Here is a 17,451-nt window from a genome sequence, read left to right on the forward strand (position 1 = left end):
TGATTTGCATAGAGTTAGGTCCTTCCATTTTAATAAAAATCTTTTAAAGTACTAAAAAACTTGGGTACCATTCTGTCATCTTGCATTATTTTTATAATTAACATGTTTCTGAATAATTCAGCACCCTCTTAAAAAGGTTTGGTATATAAAAATAGCATAACATCGCTGATAATTTAAATAATTTAATAGACTAAGTACTAAGTAAAACACCTTATTTTCTTTATTTTATTTCAAAAATAAATTAATTATAGACTAATTTACATTACATTAATATTCCAACTGTCAAGCATTATTTTAGGTCGACATTTGAAAGTATTATATTTCGTTTTATATAAAATCGAATTTATACATTTAATTTGTATGGTAACGTTCTACGGTTCTACTACATTATCATTTTATTTTAGGTTCCTTAACTTAAAATTGTATTAGCAGTACTTAGTGTTTCAAACTTCTTGCTGCCATACAAAAATTTGTTCCAAAAATACAAAAATGTCCTTTTTCAGGTTTATACTATCTGCCACTTTAGTAATCCCCAAGAGACGCAGGTGAAACCGCTGACAGTAACTATTGCTAATATAGCTCGCAATGGAACATCTTTAATCATTTATCTTTTTTATAACCATCCAATAAAATATTATTTTTGCTCTACTCTTTAAAACGCATGCTAACTTAAGCGGAACGCACAATCGCAAACCGCTTCCTCTTCCCTTAGGGTCAATCCCCACTGAAAGAGCAGCGGCCGGCAGCGGCCGGCAGCGGCCGTAAATGCAAGTGATTGAACGCGAGCGCGGCGGGCCGCGCGGCGTCGCGCTGGGCCGCGCCGCGCCGCGCTCTTACATTGTCCGTGCTCTTACGGCCGCTGCCGGCCGCTGCTCTTTCAATGGGAATTGACCCTTATCCTCCCCACGCTACTCTCTACAAGAACCCAAACTTATGCAGCGTCTCTTCTCCAATATGAGTGAAGGTTTCCAGTATGGAACCCTCACACTCCGGGAACAGATCCTCGCAGCTAACTCCCGTCTCTCTTCCCAGTCTCTCCGCAGCATGGTACTCGTTGTCCGTGTGGTGGGATAGAGTGTCCTTTGTTGTTGATGGCCTGAAATGGATAGTTAATGGTGAGTTGGGATAGTAATCATCATTCTTTCTTTACCTACGATGAAAGTGGGAAGTTAGAAGATACATACTTGTGGCTTGTAGTCGGACAAAAAAGGCTATAATAGTTCAAGTTACTACAAAAAAATACAGCGTGTCGATATGGTTCAACAGAGATCATTGTGAATACGCAATAGTTGGTAAAAATATCTATAGTCGCCAATTCTTATTCTCAGTATACAATGGCAGACAGATCTCATATAACATGTAAGTATATTAATAATCAATTGTGTATGGATTCTTTGAGGTAGCTAAAAATACATTAACTTATTAAAAAAGCTAATAATGAAAATCAAATATGAAATATTAAAACGTCTCAAACATAGAAAATCTTAATACGAAGCTATAAAAAATATGAAGCATTAAAAATGAGAACGCCATTTCCAAGGCGCGCCTCATTTACACACCCTTCAAATAAAAATTCCCGAATACAACGTACAACGCCAGATTAAACGATTTTCCTTGACCAAAAAGCTCCAATCTTAACCCGTCAACTCCACCCGAATGAATGATATATCATTCATAAATAAAGCAGTACCAAATCCTTTCATAACGTTAGTGACTTACGTGAATAGTATATGTCCAATTTCGCCGAGCAAGCCGTTTTCATGGGTGAATGGTACCTCGGCAGCCTCGCAGATTGTTCGAAGCAAGCACGGACGCCCTGAATACCCGTACCTGAAGTTTCAATGGCCAACCTTAATAAAATATTATACCTTCATAGCGATTCTTGTTAACTCTTTATAAACGACTTGGACTAAATGATGTTTTGATTTAAGTTTTATTTTTGTGTGTTAAAGGATATTATTTTTTGCTCCTTTCCTTTTATTTGTGAGCGAACTAAGCGTTGGTTCTCCAGCTTTTATTTTTGCTCGTTGTGTTTGAAACATAAAGTTTACGCTTTGATTCTTTGTTATTCTTTTCAAGTTTTCATAGCTGTGTATTTTAACTCGAACAAGAGTGATTATTTTATGTTTTAAATATTGAGGTTAACAACAGCGCAAATCTTTCGCTATTGTTGCAAGAATATTAAACAATGGGAGATTACCTTTCAACCATACGTTCGATGACTTTATAGAAGTCCCAACGATTCATCCTTTGCGGTTCCTCTTCTTCTTCAATAGCATTCTGGTCAATCATTTCTTGTCTTTTAATAGCATCTTCTAAGGACATTTCATTTTTAACAGTCGTACTATCAGTAATTAATACGCCACCCTCAGAGTAAACTAAAGACCTCTTTCTTCTATTCTCATCAAAAGTGACATCGACTAACGTATCGTTGTCTCCCTCAGGTCTGTCAGTTACAGCATCTTCTGTCTCACTCAATTGTCTCGAATCATCTGAATCTATTTCGTTTGAGACGTCTTTCGTCGGAGTGTCCTCATCCATGTCTCTGGAGACAGTTTCGGCGAAACCGTAGATCCTGCTTGTATATTCAGTACTGTTTGTAGGCAAATCATATTGGAATTTTATTACTGTGCCTACGGTCACTGATTGCTCTTTCAGATCTACTGGAACACCGAGACCGATGATGAACTGAAATTTAAAGAAAGTTGCACGTGGTTAGAATCAATTTACATGTTAGATCAGGTCAAGTAAATTAGGACATTGTTCGACAGTAGGAATTTTTTATAGTAACGGTGCTTTGATTTATGTAGGAGACACGAATACTCATAAAATACTTTGAAAAATTGTCTATGAACACGTTCATTATTTGATAATTTGAAACCCTTTCGAAACCAAGTAAATATCTAATGCAATAAGATTAGACTTTGTAAACAGTAATTTAAATAATTGGAGTGCATCTTTAGAGTATTGAAATCTTACCCAAACCGAAATTCGGTATGCATAATTTACACTGTCCGCTCAACATTTCCATCTTATTTTTGAAATAAAGGGAAATTGAACCCAAACAATGTTTTCACTTTCAAGGAAAAGACAAAACATGACCATGAGAAACAAAAACAAAATATAAAACAAAAACTCTCATCGCACGCTTCAAAAGGCAGACAGAAGCTTAATTGCATTTAAATTCACGAACAAAAAAGACACTGCTTCGTTAAGCCCTATCCATTGTGCAAAGAAAACATCATTTGCTCAAGTTAAATCAGGTACGCTATGTAAATTTACATGGATTTGTTCTAATAAGACAGGGGGAATACCTGTGCTCTGGCCGGGCCACCGTCAGGGTAGACGAGGTACCGGCGGTGCCTTCCCGCGTCGGCTCCAAACACCCAAAGCAAATTGAACAAAATTAAAGCAAGCAACATGGTAGTATTTCGTTTTTACGTCGATTCAGAGCACCGGCACCGTCGGAGTGTAAATACTGTATAAGATAAAATGTTAGAATGTTTACACAGAGCCTACGGCAGTGTCTGACTAATGAACCGTTATGTTTTCCCAGTGATTTGGCCTTTACCGAACGGCCCAGATGCTTGCTAACTGAAGCCGAGGTAAAACTGACATGCTGCTTAACAAAACATTACACATAACGACCCTATTTCAGAAGAATGTATTTGGCTACTGGATTCAAGTCTATGTGGAGCATTTTAAAGTTATAGGTACTTACGTAATTTATCACATTTTGACAGGCTTTTTACCCGATTTTAAAAATATTGTTTTTGCGGATAGTGATTGATGAACACTTACTAACGATAAAAATGTAATTTATTGTGTCAATAAAGCTGATGTATGAGTACAAAAAAATAGCAAGTAGCTAATGATCTGAAAAATAAAGTCGCTAACCTATATGCCTATAACATAAAATACAGGAATAATAATTAAAACATATCCTCAATAAATTAGAGTTTAGAACCGATTAATCCTATAACTAATCAAACAAGCGGTACTAAACTAGTTATAACTAGAAAGCAACATGTCAATCCCTCATCACATGATCAAGTTTCTGATTAACAGTTACCAAAGCAATTTCTTCAACTACAAACATTTCTGACTCCACTTCTGTTCTATACAGACTAGATAAAAGACCACGAAATTTTCAATACTACTTTCAGCATCAGAAAAATTCTCTTCATTTTTATAACCTACCACTACCGCATGCATAGCTCGTATAAACATTTACCCTGACTATGTGCAGACTTCATTTGGTTCCGCGTTCTCAACCGCATCAAAGCTAAGTCCCATACACTACGCTGGCCAATTTATTGAAACGAAGGGTTAAAATGGGATTCTGCGGTTGTACACCGCTGCAATATGTTGTACATTTTTTCCTCTTTGTACACGTATCGTATTTTGTTATGAAAGAGCCCGCGTTAATGTGAAATCATGGTTTTCAATTTCTGCGCTCCGTTCCAGTTAATTGGTTTTGGATGATTAAATATTAATGGTTGTAATTTCGGTTTTGGATTGGAACGTTTTTGTAAATACGTTGGCCACAACACGCTTTATTGTTCTGGGGAGCGTATTTATGAATGGGAGGTGTTTAAAATTAGGAATATTGTGCTTGGCAAATTGCTGACGCACCTTGTAAACTTTTTCGGTATTAAGCCCAGTGCATACACTATCGAAAACCTACCTCAAATGTGGTGTATGTATTTGACTAAGCAGCACACCAAAAACCTTATTTTACCCTCGCTAAAATGTAGTTTTTCCCTGCTATATTATCTCATGATTTTAAACCAACAATTGAAAATTTATTCCCAAACCTAAACAAAAGATATACCTGCTTACCTACTTTCATTTAGGTTCCGTCCATCTAATTTCCCTCTCAAATTATTATACACCTCAATCCAATTTGACTTTCATGAGTAATGTTCGCTGTAATTAAATGAATTCAAATTTTTCCCGTCGCACAAGTTAGAAAAGCACATTGTATAACAATCTGTTAAATTAGTATATCTTTGGTAATCTAATTAGGAATTAATTAAGTCCTTCTTTTTGGTTGATTACTTGCAGTTTTGGGGTCTGTTTGATATCTTTGAGTTTCATTTGTTTTTGAAGTCTACTTTTCTGTAAGATACCATGACCATTCAGTGAGTCAATATATTATGGTACTACAATAGATAGGTACATATTGTGCTTCTGTATACATCGGTGACATATTTATTTTATCATTATTTAAAACTCCTATAGTTTTTAAAATCTTAACTTTTAAACCTTTATACTGTAAAGTCTGTATGTCTATCGAGCTAACAGAAACCTAACGCCACGGAGGGTATCTGTGACTAAAACAGTTGACAACTCTAACCTTAAATTGCTCGTAACATTTAATCACAGAGTTCCAAACTGACAAGAATACTTCGACAACTATTACTGAACTAACAACCAGTAAATTATTAAATGGAAACCTTCCACTTGTATCACAAGGTTTTGCACTTAATTAATCGACAAGGATTAAATTTCATAGAATCAAATGACAAGTTTTATTTAAAAGGAGACAAGTCTCAATTTTCCGAGTTATATCTTTGGGCTTACGAAAACTCGATTTACGAAATCTGGTTTGAAATATTTTAATATTAATGGGATTTTCTTGCGGTACATGACGTGCAATATCCGAGGTTTATTATAGCTTAGTGTTTATAAGTGGAAGTGGAATTCATCTTGTTAAATTAGGACGTTATTAGACTGGCTCTTTGGAGGGTTATGTACTCTTTGATTTTTTCATGTGATGAACAAATCGTGATGTGTGTTAATCACATGAAACAATCGTGATGTGTGTAAGCTACACTACACACACACACAGCGAGTTTGATTTTTACATAATGAATTTATATCTGTTTTTTTTTTTTAGTCTAGATTTTGTTATAAACAAGTCCAAAAATTCTATCGTTTGTAATAAGATGACCACGATTTCAATAAGCTGACTATATTTCACTCAGTTCAAGTTCAGTGCCATCGACCTCAACCAATTTTAAAATCTTTTGAACCCACGACAAAATACAGTCTGTAGCTATACTGAAGCTTTTAGTACGTGTGTACACAAAGATTTAGGCGACATTCAACAGATTACTTCAGCAAATATGAGATGGTCAGGCGCTCGTCATGTTTCGAGCGGACAACAGCACTTGTACATCAAAGTCTTTAAAATATTCTCTCTATTTCTTTGGAGAATATATATTTTAGAGCACGATGTTGATTGGGTGTTATATTTTTGTGTATGTATTTTTTTTATAAATCTTGAAGTTAGAATTGCATGTTAAAGAGACAAGAAGACTGGTAAAGTGATTTCTATTTTTTAGGACCATAGTGTTGTTGAGTGTAATATGTGAAGAAACGACCACAAAAAAGAGACAAAGAAGATATTTATTGTTCACACCAGCCACACAGTGGGGGGTGAGTATTTGTTGACATAGGTACTGTTCTTTTCATTATATAATTTTTATCTTTTCAGTTTAAGTACCCATATGAGTTTGTAATGTAATAATTCGCTGCCATTCTACTGTTTTACTCAAAAACCTAAATAAATGAAATACTTGTACTTAGCTACCGTAAACTGGAAGAGCGAATCAACCTAATACAAGCATCCATTTGCTTAAAAGGTGATGAAATAAACATTTTTATTTTTTATTTTTATTATTTGTTTTATAAAATCTACAATACCACCACTATCCGGTACATCAGTGATTTAGATTGTAGAAAGAAGTAAGTATAAAGTAGGTTAGTCCACCTATTTATTACTGCGGAATGTGTGAATTGATGGTACTTATTACATGCTTTCGCCCAGCGATTTCCCTCGCATTCCTACATAACTACTCTATCCACCCAAATGGAAAGCCTTCCTCTATAAACGGACTGAAATAATTTTTCAAATCGGTTCCTGATATTAGCATATCCAAGTAACAGCAAAACTTTTTAGGTTTATAATAATAAATCTTACATTTTCCCACAGGTATTCGCCACGGTATCCATCCCCCTTCACCCGAACACGTACGTGAGTGTGGCATGGTTCCTGGAAGCCAATTACTACAACGTGGACAATGCTACCTACTTCGAGCCCTTGCTGGGGGATATTGAAACTGTTGGTATTGACCATTTATTTATAGGGTCACAAAAAATATTTACGAGGAAAACTAAAAAGTAAATGACAGTAAGAAAGCAAATTCCACATACTTATAGAACTTTTGGTTTCCAAGCCAAAATCATTATTGAAATTAGGATAATTGAATTAGCACTTTTTCTCATTAAAATTACAAACGGACAGCACCCCTAAAAACATCCCCCTTTCACCACTACCTAGTGTCATCCACGTGTTCTTTCTAAAATCTATAGGTTAAAAGAAATAAATCAGAGTCAGCTTTCAATGGCAAACCAAAGGACTCGTTATTTATTAAAATAAAACAAAAACAATTGCAGATTAATCTAATAAATTAAAACATCTACCTACTCAATCAGATTAATCCTACGAGGTAACAGTAACACCAAACTAATAGTCTAAAAAAACCACACCTGCTTAAGTTAGAAGAGTTATGAAACTCGCGAAACTTCATGCTTAATAGAACTTAGAAGCAAGTTGGTCATAAAGTTGAAATTGGTAGACCATGGCAGGTATTTGCACTTTGTGGTGTTCTATTAAATATATGACGGGGTTTTATACGGAGTACATAAAAAAAAGGTAATGAATATGACGTAAAAAAAAAATCTTTTAATTTAGAAGATCATCATCAATCATCTGTCCGTTTCCAATCGGTTTTAGTTAATTCCTTAAAAGCTTCATTAACTGTAACGTAAGATCATCTTAGTATTATAATACAACACTGACCTATTTTTCAATTGCAGACATCAAGAAAAAGACTTGATCGTAGTATTGAAGCGCCAAAGAAAGTTATGACCAGAAGCAGTGTCTATACTCTAATCGAGTCCATGCTACAAAAGTAAGTTAAATAAGGTAATTTTGTCACTTTTTGTGAAAAAGGAAATCAAAATGTTCTACCGTACGTAACTCAACTACCAGGGTTGCATAAACACAAGAGATCTAAATACTGCCGCTGCAACGCGGACTTTGTTCTGTCGAAGCTGTAGTTACTAACCACTAAACAGCGGTAGCCTTCTAATTCTCCTGCTAGCCTAGTGCACAATTGGAATACATTGTATTTGGCGTACTTTAAACTTTGTGACGTTTAGTGTAACTAAATACATAAAATATTTACGGACTTTAGTAGTTTTACTTCTACATAAAAAGTATGACTTTTTATACTTCTTATAAGGCTAAAATATTTTTCTTTTTCAGACACGGGTATCCTGGCCGTCCATGCTTGCTTAGACTCATATGTGAGAATGCTTATGCTCATTTCTTGCATAATGGTCTGATAGGAGACTTGATATACTTGATCCTAACGTAAGTGTAATTTGAATTGTATTCAGTACAATTTAGATCGAGAAACTTATGATAATCTATTTTATTATTTTCAGACCTTCTGCTTCTATGTCTGAAGATGATGTAGAAGACAGCTTCTACGAAGCAGAATACTATGGCTTAGATAAAAAATGCAAGAGATACATCAAAACATGTCCATCGAATCTTCTCGAAACGATTACTGTGTATACTGATGCTGAAAATATGGCGTAAATAAATACAATTGACTTTTACTGTGTATTTGTATTAATTATGACCATTGAATAGGTACTAATCAATTACTCTAAAACTCTCTTGAAAATACAAGTAACTGAGTCTTCACATACATATATTATGCATTGCCGATTCTTCTTCCTGGCAAAAAACACATGCGACTCTTCAAAAATTGTTTAAGTAAAGTTGTATTTTCTAATGTAACTGTCAGAGTAACTTTTACACCCCAACCACATTTTCCGACCAATCCATTGTTTCAATCTTCTATTAACGACGAATAAAAACATCAAAATTCGTGTACATTTTTATTGTCTACTCAATTTTACGTATGTTCCTATAGGCTATCTAATTTCAACGAGGTTGGCATCGTATAAACAAGAACTGCTGAGCTTGGGCGGACCGTTGGCCAGCAGTTTGTAGGTCGTGTACAAGGAGAGCAAAATCACTAGCGGAGATGTCATAACGCAAAATCTAAGAAAGTAGCTCGCGAAAATGCGAGTGTTCGGGAAACGAGGAATGTTATTAGCTCTGCCCTCGCCTTTTTTAGGACCCGCACATTATTTTCAAAATAAAATCACCAATCAATTTGACAAGGAACCTGAACGTCTTGTTACTTCTAGTAACTGATCATTTTGGTCACTCCTACCACAAGTTACTTGACCTACAACAAGGCGCCTGATCTACCATTTAATTTTTTTTCTATTTTGGCATCTCCGCTCAGCCTCCTTTCTCCATGATCGTGCCTGTTTGAACAACTTCTACTGTTTCAACGGAGTACTGAGCTGCAATGCTGACGCCTCTGTTAGCGTTTTCATTTTCTTGTTTATTTTAATGTCTGTGAAATTTTTCTGAAGGTAGTCCAGTGTGATGCCTTGGGTCATGAATTATATCTGTATTTGAACTCCTTTATGTGGGTATACCAACTCATGTCAAAAACCTACCTCTAGAAACGCCTGGGGTAAAATACATCAATGATTTACCTATATGAAATTAGAAAAGTACATGCCTTACTCACTCCTATTCCTCAATTTTAGAGAAAACTTATTGACACAAAAAAAAACTACACGAGTCCTAGAACATACAGCAACATATTTATCCACACTTTTAACACACAGCACCAGAAAACGCAAACTCCATTTAACCCTATTATCTCCGCGTCCAACTTTGAACCAATCATTCGATTAATTAATGAAACATTTCGGTATCGCGTGTTTTACTATCCCAGTGTCGGCGTAGATTCGGCCTGGCCTCGTAATTATCTGGCCGTGATTGAACACGATCGCACATAGCCTGATGATCGCTCGACGATATTACCATGTATAAACACACGGTTAAACCAGGATTGGTGAACATTTTTTAACGGATTTTATTTAAGTATCGTCGTTTTAGGGTTGAATTTTTGAGTGATTTTTTTAATAACGTGTGGATTTGAAGGTGCAATTTCGTGATGATGGTAGTTTTCATAAATAAGGGCGGGCAATCATTTATACTATTGTTAAGAAAATATCATCAATTAAACTCACAAACTAACAAGGCCTAGTTAGCAGTTCCAAGAAATAATTTGTCTAATATTCCAAAAGTCCTCTAAGTATCTTCAAAAGAAAAATATCGAAATAATGATCAATTATTTGAGGAATGAAATAAGGAATAGTGCGTCGATCCACACACAATATACATATATTTATTTAAAGGGAAATAAAAGGAAATCTTATATAAGTATCGACGTCACGAGTGGTTTTGACATTTCAAGGAAAATTCCACTTTATTATGTACATTTTGTTGAGAACCTTTCATATTGGAAACGGGGATAGATATCGTTAAGCAAACTTTCAAAAAACTTTCAGAGATCACATTGTCCTTTGTCAGACTACGCTTTGGGTGCAGAAAGTCTAGCTGCAACCGATTTTTGCATTTATAAAATGCATTTTTTCATTATAAAACTAGACTTTAAAGCTTAAAATTGTTTATCAATAAGTAAATTAATACACTATGTATTTCATTGACTTGAGAACATCCCTAATACCATAGGTCCTTAGGACTTTACCTACGATCAAAGCGATTACATGGTAAAACGGTTTCTACGTAAATATGTATATGTAACCTGCCTAACCCTTCGAGGAAATCACACCTTCGAAAAAATAATAAAGACCCCTACCCACCGAACCAGCGCAATTCAGACCCTGTCACCTACATGACTAATGCGTCTATTACATTTAACTGGTGTAAACAGCCCTCAATAATGTCTGTTGAGGAGCTTTTGTCACGTAAATTCCACGATTACATCTGTCAAGACGACGTAAAGCCAATTTGTGAAAAGCATTTGAGATAAATTTGACTCCCAGTTTGAATATTTGGACTTGAAGCTTCGGATCTATGAATAAAATTGATGCACAGCTGTTCAGTTTTTGAATGATATATAGGTACGCGTACTTTTCTTTTTTATTTTCACTTAGCTATTGGCCATCTATAGTCCCTTTCAAAACACATATTTAAATAGAATTAGGTACTCTCTGGGTTCTGGTTTATAGGCATAACTTTCTTTAGTAATTCCCTTATCAGGCAATTTTTTATTGGGTTTCTGGTTTAGACTGCAGGAATCTTTTTTTTATTGGAAATCATCAAGTGACCCCTACCGCTGTGGGTGCAGTGTGAAGGAGTGTCTGGGGGAGTGTGTGAGCTCTTACTGTACCAGGGCCGCGGTAACTCATTTGAACAATCCCGTAGGTAGCCTTTCTGTAGCAGTCTGAAGGTAGGTTTTTACATGTTTCTGGAAGCAAGATTGAAGTAAGTACCTATATTAAAAAATGTTTATCATTTCAAATTAATAAAATAAAAGCTGTTTTCGAATAACGAAAATATCAGAGTGTAGCACAGTCAATAACATTGAAGCAATTAAAGAATTCTTGGAACCCACACACAAAACGGCTTATAATCTTCAGAATAGATTTTCTTTCAAAGCCTTTCACTTCAATCAATAATTATGTAAGCGTGATTTCCTTATCATTCAAGCTAAAGAAAGTCCACAGATTTGACAAGATTTATATAGTTGTTATGCCAACAAATTCTTGGTCCGACATACCAGGTCACTTTCTTATGTTGTAGGTCAATTAGGACCTTCGCTTCAGCTAGACTTGGGTCATGTAACGGGACTGGAATTATTGTTGGCTCGAATTTTTGGGGTGCATTGTTGCCATGGAAGATTTTTAATAAAATATTTTTATCTTTACATTTTAATTTTCAGTTACAAATACTAGTCATTAAGATTATCTAAAGAATTGAGTAGGTGTGACCAGAAATCGGGACTCCTAAATGTGAGTTCATTCTCAGTGTTTTATTTCAATCATTTGGTACATTGTTGTATCAATAGCAAAATATTATAAATAATCTTTATACAGGTACTCTAAATATGTACATGTGTGTATATGACGACCGAAGAAAACAAGCAGGTGTCTCAGTTTCTTGAGGCTCCATTTCTCGAAAGTGTCGCACGCTAGTTTAGCGAGCATACGATAATTTACTAGAATGTGGAGCGGTTAGTCGCTCGCGCATCTTAAAAAATATTAGTACCAGTGAATACGTAGCAGTGTTTGTGTGTACATACTACATATATTTTGTGTTATATGTTTTGTTGCTATTGTTCAAAATGAAGTGTGTTAAAATTTTGTTTACTTTGTAAGTACATGCACCTTATTTTTATAAAACAACTACAACAAGTAGATTCAAATAGGAAATATTAATTGGTATTGGGTTGCCCAGGTTACTGGGTTGATGAGGTCAGATAGGCAGTCCTTGTAAAACACTGGTACGCAGTTGCATACCTACGATATGACTGGAAGCCGACCCCCACGTTGTTGGGAAAGGCTAGGCAAATGATGATGGAAAACATTAATTAGTTTTGTGTCATAAAGTTCCTTAAATTTTATAATGGACAAAGACCTACTCTATATAACTTCTGTTACAAGTTATTAAATCGTTATCAAAACCAATTGCCAGCCAATAAGGACTTTCTAAGTTAGTAACTTGTTTATTGCAGATGTCTCATATTCACCAGCAGTTCGGGGAAGTCGGAGCAGAAGAGATCCCTAGTTTTCCCACCTACCAGTCTTTACGGGGTAAGATGTATTATTTATAATATCGTTGAATATTATTGAATGCCGTGAACATTGATGTGGCATCGCTATGGCCTTATGAACTAATTACAGTACCTAAGTGAATCGTATCTTGGAAGATGAGATGCTTCAGGACTCATTCGAATGCTATTAAAAAGTTCTTTATACAATTATTGCCCTAATGCTAATGTTTATTAAATTGTTTTACCAAAAAGCAGTATTAGGCAACGTCACAACAATCTTTCGCTTAGAAAAACACGGTATCCAGTAGAACGAATCTACTTTACTTTTAGATCAATTTAAGCTATGGGAAGTAATTAATCTTTTTTCGACTTGATTTTCAGACTTTCCTGGCCATAGCTGTTCCAATCGACATACCCAACAAGAACGTGTTCGTGTCATATAACTTCGAGTCCAACTACAGTACGCTGAATAACATTACTGAAATTGATGAAGTTCTGTTTCCTAATCTGCCGGTGAGTACAGAAAATCTTATGCAGAGAATCTATGACAGTGGTCTTCTGGTCTTACTGCATGCAGCCGAGTACTATCTACGGCTCGACCACGGCAAACGTTGGTTACGGTCGATCGGCTCGTATAAAATTTGATCTTCTGAACTTTGTCATGAGCTCTTCACTTAGATATCTGGATAAGCAAGACTAGGCTAGCAAGAGAATTTGCTAGCCTTGTTCTAGTCATACCGTCAGTTGCACAAAGCTCCATTAAAATTAAAGTTTCATTAAATCTATTGCTAAAACTTTTTATCTTGTTGACAAAGAAAGAGTCAGCAATAGATTTAAAGAAGCTTTAACTTTAATGGAGCTTTGTGCAACTGACGGATAACCTTTAATGACTTTAATTTTAAGACGTATAATGGTGCTATAAATTATTTTACTGAAGGTGTGTGTTTGTCGATTTCAGGTGGTTACATCTAGACAGAGTCGCAGTATATCAAGGGAGCTGACATACACTGTGCTAGAAAACCGATTTCAAGAGTGAGTATACCTATACCTACTACCTAAATATTTTCTTGAGTAGTTACCACATACACGCGTACCTACAATACAGTGCATATTTATTTCTTATCATGTAATTTTAAAAATCGCAAAGCCCAAATACATATCTTCAAAAATTACGTATAAGCAATCCAATCTTCTTGTCATAAAGTTAAGTTAAACCTACGAACTATAAATTCTAGATACGGTATGAAAGGCAAGGAGTGCATGCTGCGTAACATTTGCGAAGCGGCAGAGACTCCGCTACACCACAACGGCATTCTAGGACACATCCTGCACATTATATTCACGTAAGTTTCACCACAAACCTTTGTCTCATACCTACGTGAATCGTGATGATACCATGCCTCATGTATGTTGTTCACCTGGATGCCCTCAGTAGTTCTTTTAACAGCAATATCATTCGGTGTATAATAAAACTTCATGAGTAAAAGTTCTAAATTGCATGGTATGTGGACTTCTGAAAAAAGAACTTTGCATCATAAGATTTGTTCACAGTGTCTTAAGCCACATTTCATGATGCAATTTTGCAGGTACAAAGCCACATAATTTTAGACGTAAATATGAAATATTTAGCTATCATCGACAAAAAATCGTGCATAAATAATAATATTAAGTACCAACACAATTCGATGAATACAAATACGCTTAACTGTATGTCATGAATTATGTGATTGGAATAAATCAAATTCTCTCGATTGGGTGGCCTGGATATAAATCGATGCTCCTTTGCGTTTCCCTTTGAAGAAAAATGAGGGATCTTTGGGCATTTATATGCAGTATCTTTCGTGATCAGCCTGATGTAAATTGAAAATAAATAGCCGATTATTATCGTCATCATGAATCTTTTACCTTTGCGTTTATTTACCTGAACCAACCAACTGGAACCCTGTGTCTTCTCCTTCTCACGTATACTTACTTAGGTCCGTGTTAAAATAGTGTTCAAAGTGCCTTTTTTATAAAAAACGAACCAGAAGTCATTCTTTATATTTTTTACAAACTGCACATGCATTGTAGTCTGTGTATTTACCCACAGTTAAAGTGTCCAATTCAAGTTCTTAAGGACTTCATCTGCCAGCTTTCCTAATATGAATCTAGTATATGCATTGGAACTGAAGACAGATATTGTACTCCTAACTTTTATGAACCTCTTACAATCTCCCTTCCAGGCCGTCATCATCACGTGAGGAAGGTCTGGATGACGAGTACTACGAGGCCGAAGCAGCTGGTCACCGCGGCGACTGTGACAAGTACCTGCACGACTGCCCCACCAGCCTCTTCGATTATATCACTAGACTTGTTCAACTGCCGCACTCACATTAAACGATTTTAGTAGATACCGTTTTTTATATATAATTAGTTAAGGTCCAGTAGTTTTGCTTGTCTGAAGTTGGTACCTTTGGTAAGTACTACTTATCTGCAAAAAAATGCTGTTAATGACTAAGGCGTGAAATGGCTTTAAATTAGCAAACATACAACTGAACTCTGGTGTCCATTTGATATGGCTCTGGTGTGGCTAAACTAATTTAGATGAAATTAGGTAGGTATTGGTTAACCTTGGAAAATTTATTAACCCACCAAGCCCATTTTTGCCCTATCCATAAATCAGACCTAGGTACCGCACACAACAGTTTTGGTTGATTACGACAAGAGCAACGTAGCAATCATTGCATGCATGATACATTATTGTCATTAAGTCATTTTACCAAACTTAAGCTTGAAGGAAATAGTTTTGTCAGGATTAGCAACTAAGTTTAAAAAAAGTCAAGATCTTCATTAGTATTTATTAGGCTCTAAACTTTGTGTCGATAACATTAAAGTACATTTCATTATTATACACATGAACTATATTTATTAAACTTGTCAGTTTATAAAATTTAAAACTTATCATTCACAGCCGTTACATTAAAATATTTATTTAAATTTAAAATTACATTAGACACTTAATTTTAAAATGTTATACTTTTTACAATACATTTTAATTTTCCTTCCATAAAACGTACATTTTAGGAGATATCTAATTTTCTATTTTTGAGCAGAATTATATTTTTTCAATAATTAATTTAGTGTTGACAGTGTTACAGTTAAATATCGCTGTGAAATAAATTAAACTAAAATTACCACTGCGAAAAATTATTTTGATCACGTACACATTTTAATTATTGTATTTATTCATTGATTAAAACATTTATTTATCTACGTATAATTCTATAATTATATTAGTATTTTTATAATTCTGACTACGACAGTTGAAATTATATACAACATTTTTAAAAGTCTATTTTTATACAGATCAAAATCTGAAATACGTCTAGAATAGATATATTTTGTAAATAAAAAAGTTAAAAATATTAGTTTACAGTGCTAAATTTTATTTATTGTATATTGATAATTAGAACCGGTGTTTGTAAAAAAATTCATATAAATGAATGTTGTCGGTAAGTAAACATCGAGATATGAGCATGTATCTTTAAATTGTGCCACAAAAGGTGAGCAAATACATTCAATCATCATGACATCGAAGATGGCTTAGCAATTTACTTACAGCTATATGTATGCAGAGCAAAACATACAACCTAAAACCCTGCGGAATTATCAATAATTTGCTTATGTTATTCCTTTTATTAGTATAAACTTTAAGGGATCTATCTAATAAAACATTACATACAAATATGATTTCGGTAAGGGTAGGGTCTGTTTTCATTTTGAATATTAGATCTCTAAATAACTCACTAAGTAATTTAACTACATTTGTTTAATAATTCAACTAAAGTCATTAAATAATTTAACTAAAGTCATTACATAATTTAACTAAAGTCATTACATAATTTAACTAAAGTCGCTAAATAATTATCCTTAGGCGATATAATTTAACTAATAATTCCAATAGTCTCAATATCCTTGGGGTAGAAGAAGTTGTTCTTCTTCATAGGAATGGAAGAAATCTGCTGGTCTACTGGTACCCTGGTATCGTAGAGTGATGGTGACTGGAAGATGATGCCGAAGGTGCCCACGAAACAGGCGATGGTGAACAACCAGAGGAAGAAACGGTCCAATACCATGGACATGAACTTCCAGTCTTCAACCACCTGTGGGCAATGAGAAAACAATATTTTTAAATAAGTGGTTACATAACGCGAATATTAGGGAACGATTAGTCTATTTAAAAAAGAGGTGAACTTGTAAATTAGAGAGGGGGTTCTAAAAGATAATCCACACCTACAGAATTTTAAACAAAAGAAGGTAATATTAAAAAGACAAACTTCCAAAGACACCAGTTATTTAAATGAATATCAGAATTACAAAATAACCAAAATCGGAAAGTTTTTCAAATTAATTTCGATCCTATTAATCAAAATCATGGATGTCAACTAAAATGGTTCACAAAGTGTCACTCGAATCGAATTCCTGAAGTTTTGAAGTAATATTTGATTTCCTATTCCTTTCCTCTATAATTTAAAAGTTTCCCCAAAGAGAATCGCGACCAATTATTCTAAAGAGCCAATTTGATGTCTAGAAGCGTTGTTTACTTATTCTCAAAAGGGCGAATTTAAATTGAACCTTTGTAGAACTCGTTTAAAGGAGTATAGACAAGAAACTATGTTTGTATTTGAAATCTAGAGGTGACCGAATGGCTAAATATAAATAT

General features: G+C 34.8%; 4 protein-coding genes across 6 annotated transcripts in view; 2 read left to right on the forward strand and 2 right to left on the reverse strand.

The window, feature by feature from the left end:
* Window positions 1-904: 904 nt before the first annotated feature.
* On the reverse strand, window positions 905-3,464 carry LOC124637044. The gene is made up of 4 exons (XM_047173362.1): window positions 3,315-3,464; window positions 2,201-2,688; window positions 1,720-1,830; window positions 905-1,096 (listed from the first exon to the last, which is right to left on the reverse strand). The coding sequence occupies exons 1-4, from the start codon at window positions 3,420-3,422 to the stop codon at window positions 916-918; spliced, it is 888 nt and encodes a 295-aa protein (XP_047029318.1). The 5' UTR covers window positions 3,423-3,464; the 3' UTR covers window positions 905-915.
* Window positions 3,465-5,133: 1,669 nt separating this feature from the next.
* Window positions 5,134-8,677, forward strand: LOC124637204. Its single transcript, XM_047173562.1, has 6 exons — window positions 5,134-5,144; window positions 6,351-6,444; window positions 7,001-7,129; window positions 7,888-7,982; window positions 8,339-8,446; window positions 8,521-8,677. The coding sequence occupies exons 1-6, from the start codon at window positions 5,134-5,136 to the stop codon at window positions 8,675-8,677; spliced, it is 594 nt and encodes a 197-aa protein (XP_047029518.1).
* Window positions 8,678-12,320: 3,643 nt separating this feature from the next.
* On the forward strand, window positions 12,321-15,125 carry LOC124637205. The gene is made up of 6 exons (XM_047173565.1): window positions 12,321-12,349; window positions 12,711-12,789; window positions 13,131-13,262; window positions 13,708-13,781; window positions 13,985-14,092; window positions 14,972-15,125. The coding sequence occupies exons 1-6, from the start codon at window positions 12,321-12,323 to the stop codon at window positions 15,123-15,125; spliced, it is 576 nt and encodes a 191-aa protein (XP_047029521.1).
* Window positions 15,126-15,569: 444 nt separating this feature from the next.
* Window positions 15,570-17,451, reverse strand: part of LOC124636950 (acetylcholine receptor subunit beta-like 2) — a 34,959-nt gene continuing 33,077 nt past the window's right edge. For all 3 annotated transcript variants that reach the window (XM_047173244.1, XM_047173243.1, XM_047173241.1), the window contains one exon: window positions 15,570-16,891. In XM_047173244.1, the coding sequence (XP_047029200.1) occupies window positions 16,673-16,891 (219 nt within the window). In that variant the 3' untranslated portion in view covers window positions 15,570-16,672. The remainder of the gene's footprint in view (window positions 16,892-17,451) is intronic.

Source organism: Helicoverpa zea, chromosome 15 (genome assembly GCF_022581195.2).
Source record: "Helicoverpa zea isolate HzStark_Cry1AcR chromosome 15, ilHelZeax1.1, whole genome shotgun sequence".
NCBI lineage: Eukaryota > Metazoa > Arthropoda > Insecta > Lepidoptera > Noctuidae > Helicoverpa > Helicoverpa zea.

Excerpts from the sequence above, each read along its gene's own strand:
- LOC124637044 (XM_047173362.1), bottom strand. The coding sequence starts at position 3,422 with ATGTTGCTTGCTTTAATTTTGTTCAATTTGCTTTGGGTGTTTGGAGCC. Across the intron at positions 1,831-2,200 it reads ATCGAACGTATGGTTGAAAG|GTACGGGTATTCAGGGCGTC; the intron begins GTAATCTCCCAT and ends TTGAAACTTCAG. Across the intron at positions 1,097-1,719 it reads ATTGGACATATACTATTCAC|GCCATCAACAACAAAGGACA; the intron begins GTAAGTCACTAA and ends TATCCATTTCAG.
- LOC124637204 (XM_047173562.1), top strand. Across the intron at positions 6,445-7,000 it reads CACCAGCCACACAGTGGGGG|GTATTCGCCACGGTATCCAT; the intron begins GTGAGTATTTGT and ends ATTTTCCCACAG. Across the intron at positions 8,447-8,520 it reads TTGATATACTTGATCCTAAC|ACCTTCTGCTTCTATGTCTG; the intron begins GTAAGTGTAATT and ends TATTATTTTCAG.
- LOC124637205 (XM_047173565.1), top strand. The coding sequence starts at position 12,321 with ATGAAGTGTGTTAAAATTTTGTTTACTTT. Across the intron at positions 12,790-13,130 it reads CACCTACCAGTCTTTACGGG|ACTTTCCTGGCCATAGCTGT; the intron begins GTAAGATGTATT and ends CTTGATTTTCAG. Across the intron at positions 13,782-13,984 it reads CTAGAAAACCGATTTCAAGA|ATACGGTATGAAAGGCAAGG; the intron begins GTGAGTATACCT and ends TATAAATTCTAG.